This window comes from Gavialis gangeticus, unplaced genomic scaffold (genome assembly GCF_001723915.1).
Source record: "Gavialis gangeticus isolate Ggan-Ray unplaced genomic scaffold, GavGan_comp1, whole genome shotgun sequence".
In the NCBI taxonomy this organism is placed as follows: domain Eukaryota; kingdom Metazoa; phylum Chordata; order Crocodylia; family Gavialidae; genus Gavialis; species Gavialis gangeticus.
The window spans coordinates 14713768-14727188 of NW_017729018.1; the positions used below are offsets into that span (position 1 = coordinate 14713768).

Genomic DNA, 13421 nt, shown 5'->3' on the forward strand with positions numbered 1-13421 from the left:
ACACGCATTGCAGCAGAATTTCCCCTGGCAACACCACCTCCAAGGGCCGTCACTTCTGTCTGAGGGCAGATGCCGAGAGCTTCGGGCCACAGGATATTTTTGTGGGTGCTTTGTTGCACAGCTTTCTATAGGAAGCAGAAGCAAGCTGCCATTTCTGTAACTCAGGCCCCACGTTTCCCAGCAGACTCTTTTTGTTCTTTTCAGTGGGCAAGACCAGAACTAGTCTTCCTGCAGACACACACCAAGAACCTGAGGACAAGACACAGCACCACTAGGCTAGCTAGTTTTTCTGTTACAACTCTTTCTTGCAACCCCAAGCTGCCAGTTGCACTAGGATCAACAGTTAAGCATCACCTTACTCACCACCTCTGATGAAAATATTCATTTTGTTCGGATGAGGGTAACAGTGCCACCCGTTCCAGCCATACTGCCCGCCAGCTCCCTTGCCAGCAGGAGGGCTCAGAAGAAAGAGCACATTTGCAAACCTTGCAAGTAACCTGCCCAAGTCGCTGGTTCAAACTTCGAGGGTCCCGTGGAGCCCCAGAGTCACAACAGTCTGCACCCCAGGAACCCCCCGTCGGATAAATACATGGGGATTATCAGATAGTATATGTAGACTGTCTTCTAGCTTATTTTTATTCATTTCACATTTCCTCCCAGCTCCCTGTCATTCTTTCTCCTCATCTTCTTGTTCTTCTCCCCTCCTCTAAGTGAGCATGGGACACCAGTTGCAAGCAAATGACTGAAAAGTCTCTCCAAGATACTTAAACCCATTTGTGTATCCCGAGACGTGGCTGAAGAAAGGAACTTGAGAGCAGAGAGGCTACGGGGGAATCCTATCAGAAGGCAGAGCCATTCCTCCTCAAGCGAGAGACGCACACATGGTATTTCTATTACAGTTAAAAGGGAAAGCCACATGGAAAAAAATGCAAAATATGAAAGTGATGTTTGACAAACCCGCCCTGCCAGATCTGAGGTCAGAGACACTGGCTTTTCAGTTATTTTGTCTACTAAATTCTTCAGGAAAGACCAATTCTAGCTGAACAGACTGCAATGAACTGCAACCTGTGTCATCAAGGTGATTACAAAAATAAAAAAAAAGAATGTATAACTTAAAAAATGCTCTAGCAAAATGAACCTGAAGGTGCACAATGGCCTTTAAAAAACATCCCTGAATGTTAATTGAACTGCTTTTTCCTCACCCACACAAGTCACTAAAAATCAAGGAAATCATTAGTTAAACTAACATTCATATCCTGAACCGTCTCTTAACACCCAAGTATATGCCATTCCTCAGCACTGCAAAAAGTCTCTGCTACCTCCAACGTGCAACTGCCCTCAGACACCAATATAATTCCTACGAAATCTCACATAGGCACAATCTTAATTCTGACCTCAGCAAAACTCAGTCACCAATAGACCCTTTAGTACGAAAACCTCAAAGCCATTACCTCTAACTAAACGTTCTCGACTCGAGTTACAGCTGCACAAGCATGATTCGAAGTCTTGGGCATAAGCTTGGTGTCTTTATGCTTCAAATAAAGAAGAGTTTGCTGCAGAGCAGGAATCAGGATTGATTTAAAGAAACCAACCACTCAACCAAAGAGAAACCCTACTCATGAAACAGGGCAGGGATGGAGGTCCAGAGATGCTGCTGAAGCAGCCAAGCTATACTCCCGTGCCCTGCTCCCTCCCCCACATCAGAAAAGTTCCCGTTCCCAGAGGAGCATGTGAAATGGCAAGAGAGAATCCTGGTAAGCATGTGACGGGAACCTGAAAACACGAGAAACTGAAAGGTACAATTTCATAAGTGGGCTTTTTGGTCTCTGCTCCAGAACAGAAGGAGACCGATCCCTATATTAGCAGTCCTCCTTACAACGTTAAACGTCTGCTTGCTTGCTCAAATATTGTAAAAAGTTGGTAAAGGAAATTGCATGGGGAAGAGACGCATTTAATCCCTGCTCCATGCATCAATCACATGAAGCAGGGATTAAATGCTGGTGGGGGTGAGGCACCTCCAAATTAGCAACAACATGCCTCTAAAGGACCCTGACTGCCACATCACGTTATCTGTTAGCATCTACATCAACCCTGCCTCTGCTTTATTTTGGAGCGCAGGGAGAAGAGCAGTAAATTTTAAGTCTGAGATGCCTTAAAAGGTGAAGTTCAAGAACTTCTCTAAAAGGAAAGGCCAAAAAACTTCTTAGCGTGCTTAGCACCCAGAGCTAAAAGCAGATATTCAGGAGAGCGCAGGTCCCACTGCCAGCACTCCCCTGTAGACTGAAGGAAGAGGAAGGAGTTCAATGGCCCTCCAGAGAGAACCAGAAATGGATTTTGACAGAAATTGAGAATTATCCATCTCCTTAATCCAGCCAAGCTAGAGAAGCAGATGGGCAAGCTCTCACTTTCCTCCTGAATCCTCATGATTGTTCGTCCTCCTCTCAGATCTGCTGTCTCTACGTACATGGTCTGTGGTATCCGAAGGAGAATCCCGTCCAGCACAATGCACACTCACTGCAGGTCGAACGCTGACAAACAAAGAAGGCATCCGTGTCAGCATTCGCGATGTTTCGGCTTTGGGATCTCTAATGAAAGCAAGCTGGGAGGGAAACCACCAAGTTGCTTTATGCATTTTGTCTTTGGCTACAGAACTGATTTCACATAAATATCTCCACACACACACTTCTTTAAAATATCTTTGTGATGAATAGAAGTTTTGTCGCACACCAACCAGCAACATCTCTACAGGTAGAAAGCAAAAGCAATGAACAGAGGAAGCTCTCCCAGCCAGCCTGCCTCTTAGAAATGCTTAAGGCACCCTCACCCTAGCATCAAATCTCAAAACAAAGAGCCTACAATAGGTTTATTAAGCTCTGAATATACAACTTCACCAAGGTTTTGCCCCTAGAACAAGGATCCTACTGAGAATGTTACGGTCAACTGACTGCATTTCATCCCAGGCTCAGGTCCAAAAAGAAACCAAAAGAGCTGGAAACGATCTAGACCAGAAAGATAGGAGTCAAGATGCTCGGTGGGCTGGGATAGCTGCTTGAGATCATAAGAGAAGCCTCAGGTCAGCCGTCACAGTTTCAATATCCAGTACACGGACTTGCCACACGGTAATTGGAAAGGTAAAAGAAAGCTCCGAGTGCTTGTGGCTGGCACAAAAACAGAGACACAGGTTCCAGTAACAGATTCGGCTAAAGAACCATTACGTAATCCCAGCCATGCTTAGCAGGAAACCTACCTGCACATGTGACTGCATTGTCACTGCTTATGGCTGACCAAAAACAAATAACAATTTTAAAAAGTCTTCAAGGAATGCAGGCAGGTGCGACAAGGCACTCACGAGTACAGATAGTTCACTGCTGAAAACGTGAGCGCAGAGGAACCCGACTAGAACTCTTAGCATCCGAGAGCTTCGTGTCAACAGTTTGTCAAGTGTGTTTTTCAAGTCACGTATCAATTACAAGTGTTGCCACTCTAAATATTTTGACCAAGTCTTGTAAAATGAATGCACAAGATCTACAGGGAAGTCTGTGTGTGTTAGTAAACGTTAAGAGAATGACTTTGCAAGCAATCAAAGCCAAACATAAAAAAAGATGCGAGCTGCTGTATAACAATCAAATAAAGAGTTGAAATTTGAATTTGAGTCATCACTTTCTTCATCCAAGGATGACATACATGCACGTGCACATGCACGATTCCACCCCCACCCCCAAGCCATTTCCAAAATGTAAATTGTCAGGACTTTTGTTCATAAAGAAAACCAGATAGCAATGTTGAGAAACTGATATTGGTTAGTCACCCAGCCTGGAGAAAAACAACAACAACACAGACAATAAATATTACAGAAACCAGTTTCTGATAATGGTTAGTACTTAATCTACAGCAAGCAACTTAAAGTATTCTTAGATGTGGTTCTTTAAATAGAAAACCACAAAATGACACAAACATTTGAAAAATAAAAAAGTTTCATAAATATTTCTGTTACTTCCTTTTCACCTCTGAAATACAGGCAGCACTTAAGGGGGAGAGGGCGGTATTATCACTACCTGGATGGATTTACTGCCACCAGGGCACACTCAAAGCCATCTCGCGCTCTGCGTTCCTACCTCTCTGACAGCGATCGTGGGTCCAGCAGCGCTCGATGAAGATGCCGTTTATTACAGTAGGTGGGCAGTTGCTCTTTCCTTTCACAGTTCCTGGACACACATCTCCACACTCCTCTTTATCATCCTTGTTAGCAACGATGTAGTTGTCTTCCACGGAGTCCAAGATTCTTGACCAGTCAATTGTGGACAAGTAACACAGTTCATTGTTCTTCTCAATCCGCACAGCACCTCGAGTAATGTTCATCAGGTTATAAAGGCCTATCTCTTTCAAGTGAACCATCTCGAATATGACCAAAGCATAGTTAAAGAAGAGATGAGTTCCTCGAATCACAGTGAGGTTGGGGAAAAGCCCCTTTAAACTTTCAAGGCCATAAACCCGAAAAAGCAGTAAGTAGTCTGTAATCATAGTCAGTTTGGGAAAGCTGAGCTCACGGAAATCTTCAGGCTTGGTTTTGAACATCAGTAATATTTGCAAGTGGCCCTCAATCACAGTGCAGTTCTCCAGCATATTGAGCCGGGTCAGGTTGTTCCGGATGTCCATGCTCTTGCAAACTGGAAATCAAAGAACAAAAACAATTAATTGACTGTTTTCTAAAGAACCAGGCATGCTCCTACACCCTGTAATGCACTGCATGCTCCGAACAGCAGGGGGGACGCTTCGAAGCGTGGGACTAACAGCGGGAAGCGCACTGCAGGGAGCACTCCCGTACATAGGAGGGGTTTGCAAGACAGGATCATATGCTCCGTCATCTGCAATTTCAATTTATGTTCACTGCGAACAGAGCCTCCAGGTTGAAGCAAGAGTCCTTATACAGTCATTTGGCATTTACAAGAGAGGAAAGAGTCTACTCAGCAGAGTCTGTTGCCAAGAAAACAACACACCTACCCCATTTTGGATTATGCAATTAATACAAAGGGATTACTGGGAGTAATTGGGCAATGGGGCCTGGTTGGGAGGAGCAGATGGAGGAAGACAGAGGGAAGGAAATGCAGCAGTGCACCCCATGCTGCTGCCTCAACATCACTGATGAAGTCCAAGTTCGCTCCAGCAACCGAGAAGGAAGCCCGCTGCTCAGATTTGTTGCTTTGCCCGTTATTACGTTCCAGGTTGGGAACCTTCTCCCTGCCGTATCTCGTTCAGCACTTTACTTGGCAGAGCCATTGTTCACTTTGCCAGTTCTCTGGAGCCCTCAGCAGTGACAGGAAAACAAGAGCAACGTGAACACAGGCTCTAGCAAAATAAGGAGCCAAAGATGCAACTCGGTTAATTTGTGCCAATTCGAGAAGCAAAATGACGTTCCTCAGCTGACGCAGGTTTGGGCGACAGAGCTAAAGCCCCACTGGAGTCTGCTATCAAAAACAGCATCCAGCAAAGTCCAGCTGAAACCACCGCTGAAGTTCCTCGCTCAACTGTTGCCCGAGGGCTCAGCCTTGGGCCTGGTCACACAACACCGACTCCAGCAGAGCCACTGGCTCGGTCCCTGCAGTCCGCAGAGCAACAGGCACCGCTCTGCCCGCAGACCCGGCTCCCAAGCAAAAGGCCTAGTGCCGCTCTGCGATCCAGGGCCTCCAGGTCCCACTAGAACCATTTCCTCCACGCTGCTCATCTGGTCACACCAAGCTTTCAATATTTCTGGCCATCACTTTTTGAGGATACCAAAATCCCCTTTATTGTGCTCTGCTATTCTCCTGCTGCAGGAGAAGGGCAACACTGCTCCTGGTCGTCTGTAAACTTCTGCTATCAAAAGACAGAGCTGACTAGAAACCACCATGAAAAACTAGAATAGAAAAGTCACCAATAAACCTGGGGTTTTGTTTGCTTGTAGACATTAATCCTCCAGCTATTCCTGCAAGGGGCAATCTACAGCTGATCAAAATGTGACTAACAAACATATCACTTAGACAAGGATGGGTCTGATAAGCCCTTTACTAGCCATTTCTCACTTCAGTATTTAAACCGCTCTGCATCTTTCTGCCGTGAAGGTCCGAGCCGCTGGAAGCGTTCCTCAGCACCTTTCCTGGCAGCAGCTATGCGGGTTCAGAGCCAGTCGCTGCACTCTCTAAAGTGCTTCAGAAAACCCAGGATTTGTCACTGGGACATAGCCAATCCCTTATCTGCCAAGAGGCAAACAATAATGCTGGACTAAAATAAACCATACACTTGATAACATTTCTCTGTCTAATTTGGTGCAGGCAGGTACCGCTATCTCTATGTGTTTACCTAATTAGCACTTTTCCAGGGCACCTACCTGCACATGCCTTTTAAAGCAGGACTTCATCTCTGGGGTCTAATTCTGTTGTCGATTATTAACTGTTATCTCCGCTACAGGGTACAGAGCCAGCAACCTAATTTAATTTCATTAACATCCACACAAACATCTCTACTGCACCGACTACATCAGGCACACCAGCTGGAGCACTGTATTTGTTACAGGCACAAGTTTGGGAGTGTCAGACGTGACCATGTCCCTTCAAAAATAAAATCACTATTACAGGACCATTAAGCTCTGTAAATTCTAAAGACAAAGTCTGTTCTTGAAATTCCTTTACATTCAAACACCTCAGTGTTTAATGCCGTGTCTCACTACCTGCAACTTGTGATCGTTAGAGGACTAGCTAGTCCAGAACAAAATCTTCTAGGATGTACTTAGCAGGAAGAGTTCCAATTAGTTGAAACTGAAGCCATCAGCTTATTTTCTAAAGCTCAAGAGAATTTGTACACGCTAGATTCCCGCTGGAGCAGACCTGGGCAGCTGCATTATAAACATTTACGTTTATGGCACTGCAAAATCAGTTAACCACAAAAGACAGAGGTGTTGCTAAGCCGTGCTCAGGCGTATGGAGCTGTTTAGATTGCACGTTCTTTGTGGCTTGCCTTGGTACCTGCTTTTAAAACACTTGGCACTCCTCTGGCACCGTACTATACAAATTAAAGTATTAACTGTTAGTGGTGCTACCGAGTATTACTGCGGGAAAATTGAAGACTCAATATTGGCTACTTTTCAAACAGCAATTGGACAAGTGAGGCATGTTCAGTCTAGACAGTATTTTGTGCTTCTTCATTTTAGCTTAAGGCATGTGATATATTTATCTTTGATTTCCATCAGTGATATCATCCTTGCTTAAACACTGAGGCGTTTAAATTGATTCCTATGGCAGATTCTTTCATTAGCTCGGGTTAGAAAACAGAGATGAATACGTGTAGGTGTTGTGTCCAGAAATGCTCCCTTCCCGGTGGTGCAGCACACTGGACACGCATCTCTACATGCGCGCACATCTCAGTGCAGCCACCTTAGCACATGCTTAAACATTTCCCTGGACCAGAGCCCACAGGAGGACAGGCTGGCTGAGCCCTGCTTGGTTCTGGAGGATCCAGAGTCATTCATTCAAAGCTCATTAAGAAGAGGCAGTTAATGATTGTTAAAAACGTAGTTTCTGGTTTAAAAATAAACAAGAACAAGTAATTTGAACAGATAATCTACCTGTGGTTGGCAAACCACGTATTGAAATAAGGCCCTCTTAATATCATTCTGCATAATGCATACATTCAGTGTATCCTGCTGCTAAGAAGGATTTGCTTTCAGTCCAGAAGCAATCATGGGTGGGCCGGTAGATTTCCTCAACTAGTGTATTTTTACCTTTGGTTTAAATGAAAGCAACAGGAGTAATCTCACACAAGTGGATTTATATATTCTACCCCTTTCACAAGCCCCAAAATATAGTGAGCCACCAATCCAAGAGTACTTTTCAATGTTTGAGTCCAAAGGACAACACTGAATGCAAAGAGAACTACATTGTCACAGTCTGTTTTAACTTATCCTAGAAAACTTCAATCCACTTCCAAAACTAGTCAAACCATAAACAAATGTTAACGTTAATATTGGACATTAAAGGTTACCACTGCCATCACCATGTGGGTCTTGCACAATAAAGCCACCTAACCCATTTCATTGTAACCTTTGCTATGGATTTGCTTTTTCCTCCATACGAGAGCTATACAACGTTCCCATTTCTCTTGAGGATTCTCCAAGCAACAAACACACACGAACTATGGAGACACTTCTGTGCTTTCCTAACAGAGCCTTCCCCTGAGCGCACACAGACAGATGCACACAACGAAGCCAATGTCTCCTGGGCCATTATGGCCTGGCAGGGAAGGCAGCATTTTAAAGCTGGCGAAGCAAACACTTTAACCACAGGAACGTGTGCATCAGCTCCTGCGAGCAAAAGAGACGGGGCCCTCCTCTGTGAATACCAGCCATTTCATTCCGACCGATGGCACCGTGTCCCAACACACCGGGTCCCCACCCAGCAAGACCGGCACTGCGGCTCGTGAAAGAATCGACACGGAGGGCACTATCCCCCGAGCAGCAAGGTCTACAGCACTTGGTTACTCAGCCACCCGCATCCATTTCCATCTCGCGCACACCCTAACATGCTCAAAGCTGCCAGAGCTTGTCATGATACAATCACGTTCATGAAAAATTAGGCATCAAAGACCCATGCTTTAATCTACTGAAAGTTACAAAAACCCCCACATGCACGTGGTAGAAATTTGTTTGATGCATTTCAAAGCGTAAGAGAAGTGAAGTGTTTTCTGAAAGCCTGCAGGAACACACTGTGCAAAGGATTCGCTTCCCAAAACGCTCCTTGAGCGCTGGAGGCAGCAGCCCCTCGGCCCGGTGCCATGACCCACGCAAGCGGCGCTCCTTATACAGCCACCACGCACACGTTGCAGTTAAATCACCCACTGGCCCAAAAGCCTGACGGCCCAACCGTTCAGGGCAGTGAATTGTCTAGCTTGTCTTGGCTCAACAGGCACGAGTGTGGGTTTTTTTTAAACTACTTTACTGAATTTTATTAAAATCTCTTAATGATTGTTCATAAACCTGATTAATTACAAATAAAAATTAAACTTGGCAACACTACTGTAAGATTCTGAGCAATATTATTGCTCAATAGGATTTTCCGGCATTATATCCTAGTGGCTTCATAAATCATTACTGGGAGAACGTTAACACACACACACACACACACACACACACACAACACATCAAAGGTGATGTGCTTTTCAAGGTAGAACAGGAAACCCTGTGAGCAATGAAAAGCAGCCTCTCTGCCTCACCAACACCTTTGGCCACGGTAGGAGCCAGCCAGCGAGTTACCTTTCTGCACATTGCAAGCACGGAATAAAATATTGGGAAAGGCTCAGACGTAGCTTGCACGGGCCGTTCCAGTCCGTCCTCAAAAACAAGTTAGAAGAGGAAGGGTGCTTTCAGGGCAGACACGCATGGAGCGAGTGGGGCTTTCCCTCTGAGGTTTCACAAAGGCTACCACATTTAGTTCAAGAGTATCTCCTCTGAATCAACTATTCTGCCAAATGCTACCTAGCTTTAAATTAGAAAGTACCTAAATACCCTTTGAGGGCACGGGGAGAGGAAACAGGGGAATACCTGGTAATAAATCTGCTCACTGTAACACAGGAGATGTTTTCAGTATCATTTTCCTGCTGAAAAACTGAAACATCTGTATTTGCTATTTTGATCTTCGGCATTCTGGCCACGCCGAGGGGCCAGCAGCTTTGCTGCAGCCACACTGCTGCTTCTCACCGAGCACTCGTGTAACGTGCTGCCCCAGGCCTGGAGGAGGAATCAGCCGGAGCAGGAAGCTGGTCACTCATCCACGCCAACTGGCACAGAAAGTTCAGTGCAGCTCCCCAACAACAGAGTACCACAGAGTCTTCAGACTTATCCCGCTCCCTACACCGAATCTGGAGCACGCCCACGGTCTGGGTCCTTATGCTCAAGGCCCTCTGCGGCCTGGATCCAGGAGAGCTAAAAGGGCACCTCGAGCTTTGGGACAGAGACTGTGAGGAACCAGGAGCCTGATCTGGTGCAGTGGAAGAGACAAATGTTCCCAGGAAACGGCCTGAAACCGTGGGGTGAAAGACTCCAGAACTGGGCGTCATGCAGCCCCCGCCTCCTGTCCAAGTGCCAGGTGCGCCTCCGAGACCACGTCTCTCTAACACGGTGGTGCTTGAGCAGTCTAGCCACACAGGCCAGAGAAGTGACACGGGGACAGTCTGCGGGCCAGATCCTGCGCATGGGGCTGGACCCACTGCAGGGTGGACACACGGGTTCAACCTGGCCCGCTGGTAAGACCCTGCACAGCGGATCCAGCCGCAGCACAACCACGCGCTACAGGGATCTGGCACGCAGACAGCAGTGCCATCCACACCACAGGGTCTGGATATCTGGTGGCAGGGGAGCAGTGGCATCATTGACACCCGTGGCTCTGGGAGCAAAGCTGCCACTGCTCCCCCACTGCCAAATTTCTGGGGAGCTCCACAGGCTAGAGTCTGAGGACCACTGCTCTAACAGATCGACAGCAACAGGCATGCAAACAAAGATACATGCACCCCCATCCCCCTGCCCCACTTAAACAATACTGCCAACAACAAGACACTGCATAAGCTTATCCGGGGAGAGGATGAGTGAACAAACGCTGCGAGACGCCAGTCACTTTGCACATGCATGGCTGGAAGGCGCCTGAATGCTACAGTGATCGGTATGGGGCAACAACCCAGTTGGAATAAAAAGAACAGCAATTTATTTTTTAAATCATGAATATTTTAAACAAAGGCCCAACCCATCGTTACTGGCATCTTTTACGAAGTTCTACTGAAAACTTTTTGTAGAATTTCATACTTCTGTAAGATCAGAAGTGTTAACCATTATGCACCAACTTACAAGGACCACCTGCACATGCCTTCCTCTCTTCCAGGTCTCACTCCAGCACCTGCATCACAGGCCTCAAGTACAGCTGAGTACACGCAGCGTCTTCATGGATCAAAGTTACAGAATTGCTGCTATTTCAGAAAATCTGGGTTTGTCTTCTGCAGATCTGTCTCTTCTTGCACAGTTCAATTCTCCTGAGCAGTTGGACTCCAGTGGTGTTGTAACCACTCACATGACCCCTCTAATTCTGTAGTTACCATAAACAAAACTCAGTTTTAAGCAAAGCAGCAAGTGTTTTTCCACATCTCCTCTCAGCAAGACTTTCTGGGGTGGGGAGGGGCAGGGGCAGAAATCAGCAACAAGGCAATATGAAGACTAGTCAAGTGAGTGGCAGCACAGAGAGACCAGCAGTTTAAAAACCAGCTATTATAGAGTTTTTAATACGGTTTCTGAAACAAACACAGAATCAGCTATTTAACCCTCAAATCTGTGCTCCAAGTGCAGCTACAAGGCCTAATGCTGCTCTCACTGATGCTAGTGACAAAATTCCCACGTCGCTAAATGTCACCTATTTCTGTCAAGCAGCGAGGCCAGCCAGAGCATGGACCTCAAGGAGGTTGGGAAGAGGCCCGTGTGCAGCCTGCTGCAGCGAGGAGGCAGAGCCCCGGGTGAAGAACACGCCTGTGTCCTGGACCACGGAGCTGCCCAGAGACGGTCGATTGGTGGCAAGGCACATCAGTGCTTCCAAAACACGTGGCAGAGGCTCCTGCACAAACTGGTCTGCCAGTGACACCCTCAAGGTACTGCAGAGAGACACGAGGCCTGAGGTCAGACTGTAGTTTCCAAGGTAGTGTCTAATGGGGAGAACTTCTACGAGTGACACTTGGTGTAATAGCGAACAACAAACCCTAACAACTCACCGCAACAGGCTCCGGCCCCATATTCAGAGTCCTCACTGCACGCCAAGACAATTTATTTCGCTGACTGGAGTATTTAAAACCTGCTCGAGCGTGTGGATAACAGCAGCCATTCTGATCAACCTAAACCCTTGGCACCTCCCCGCAATTCTGGTTTTCAGGAATCGCACGTCGGAAGGGGCAGAGCTTCTGTAACGAAGAGCGAGTTTCATTCCAGTTTTTACAACTGCTCGTGGCTCTCGAGTGATGGTCTCACCCTGCGGAGATGCGACATCAGGCAGGGCACTGGCCAGGGAAGACCTCAACTGAAGGGGCTGAGACCTGGGATCTGGCCTGTTTCACACTGTTTTAACAACCAGATGATCTAACAATGAAACAACAAGGTTTAGTTTTAAGCACTGTTTTCCTCCCTTTAGCGAGACCTGGACAGTGAAGCATGCTCAAACCAGGCTACGATGAAGGTGAGAGTCTGTTTATATGCCCCTGGCCTCCTCAGATGACCTCTCTCAGGCAGCTGCTGTCTTTATTCCTAGGCAAGGGGAAAAAAACCTCTGCTGAGCCAAGGCCAATCCTCCTCCGACGCAGAGACTGCTTCTTCTGTGCTGGTTGCACACAGACTCCGCAGCCCAGCCCGAAAGGCTCAGCTGAGCACTGCGCGCTCCCCCAGCCCTGGGAGCTGCTACCGGTTTTAAGCTAGCCGGAGAAATAAGAACGTCTCTGTTACGTTCATCCCCGATGAAAGCAAAGGGCAGACCGGAGCAACGGGCATCCCCACGTGTACTGGGCAAGGCATTCAGGAGCTGGTCAGCCGAAGGCCACCCCACCCCGCGGAGCCCAAGGCAGGGCAGGGCAGGGCAAGGCAGAGGGCTGCCGTACAAGCCAGACAGTCCCTTCCCTGCCAGCTGCCTCGGGGCGCTGCAGGTTGTTCTCGGCCACAAGGACTCTTCATCCCGCTCCCAGTCCGGCCCGCAAGCAGAGCGTGCCAAGGACAGCAGCCCATGCTACGGGGATGCTTCGAGGAGTCCCACAAGTCTGCTGAGGCAGGCTTTGATGGGAGCGATGGGGACAGTCTATCTTAACCTCCAGGGAACAAAGCTTTCCTCCAGACTGAAACTCGGCGTACAACCAGACTGTAAGGCCTGCGTGAGCAGCTTCGTAAACACAAGACTGTAGTGACACGGTCCAGTCCTGTGATTCAGGAGCAAAACGTGCACGTCCCTGCAGAGCGAACTCTCTCTGCTGTCCGAGACGCGCACGCGGGACGCGCAGGAGAAGCTTATGTCCAGGAAAGGCAGTGGGCTGGTGCAGCGGTCAAGCAAGAGCATCGTGCTTTAATTTGCACAACTGCTCTGTATGCGTGTGCGCAGGCCTGTGCGCTTTCACCCTCCAACAGGCTCAGGGGATCTTTGCATTTGACAAGCTGGCTGTTTCCAACCCACGCTGCCACCACCTGTAGGTTCAGTGATCCCAAAGCCTTAAATCAGGGGCCTCAGTTAGGAGAGCTCAAGATACCCCCAAACTGCCAGCAGCAGGCTGGACCGCTGGCGAGAGACTGCAAAGAGCAGTGCCCCAGCTCTGTGCGGGCGCCAGCGGCCCGTGTCCCCGCCCGTGCGCGGGACGCCGTGGCCGGCCGAGAGCGGGCTCGGCCCCGG

The 13421-nt window shown here is 47.8% G+C and overlaps 1 protein-coding gene across 1 annotated transcript in view; it reads right to left on the reverse strand.

Annotated features, from left to right (window-relative positions):
- Positions 1–5494, reverse strand: part of INSR (insulin receptor) — a 55393-nt gene extending 49899 nt beyond the window's left edge. Inside the window, exon 1 of the mRNA XM_019513646.1 lies at positions 4116–5494. Coding sequence (XP_019369191.1) covers positions 4116–4656 — 541 coding nt within the window. The 5' untranslated portion in view covers positions 4657–5494. The remainder of the gene's footprint in view (positions 1–4115) is intronic.
- Between the last annotated feature and the right edge of the window lie 7927 nt (positions 5495–13421).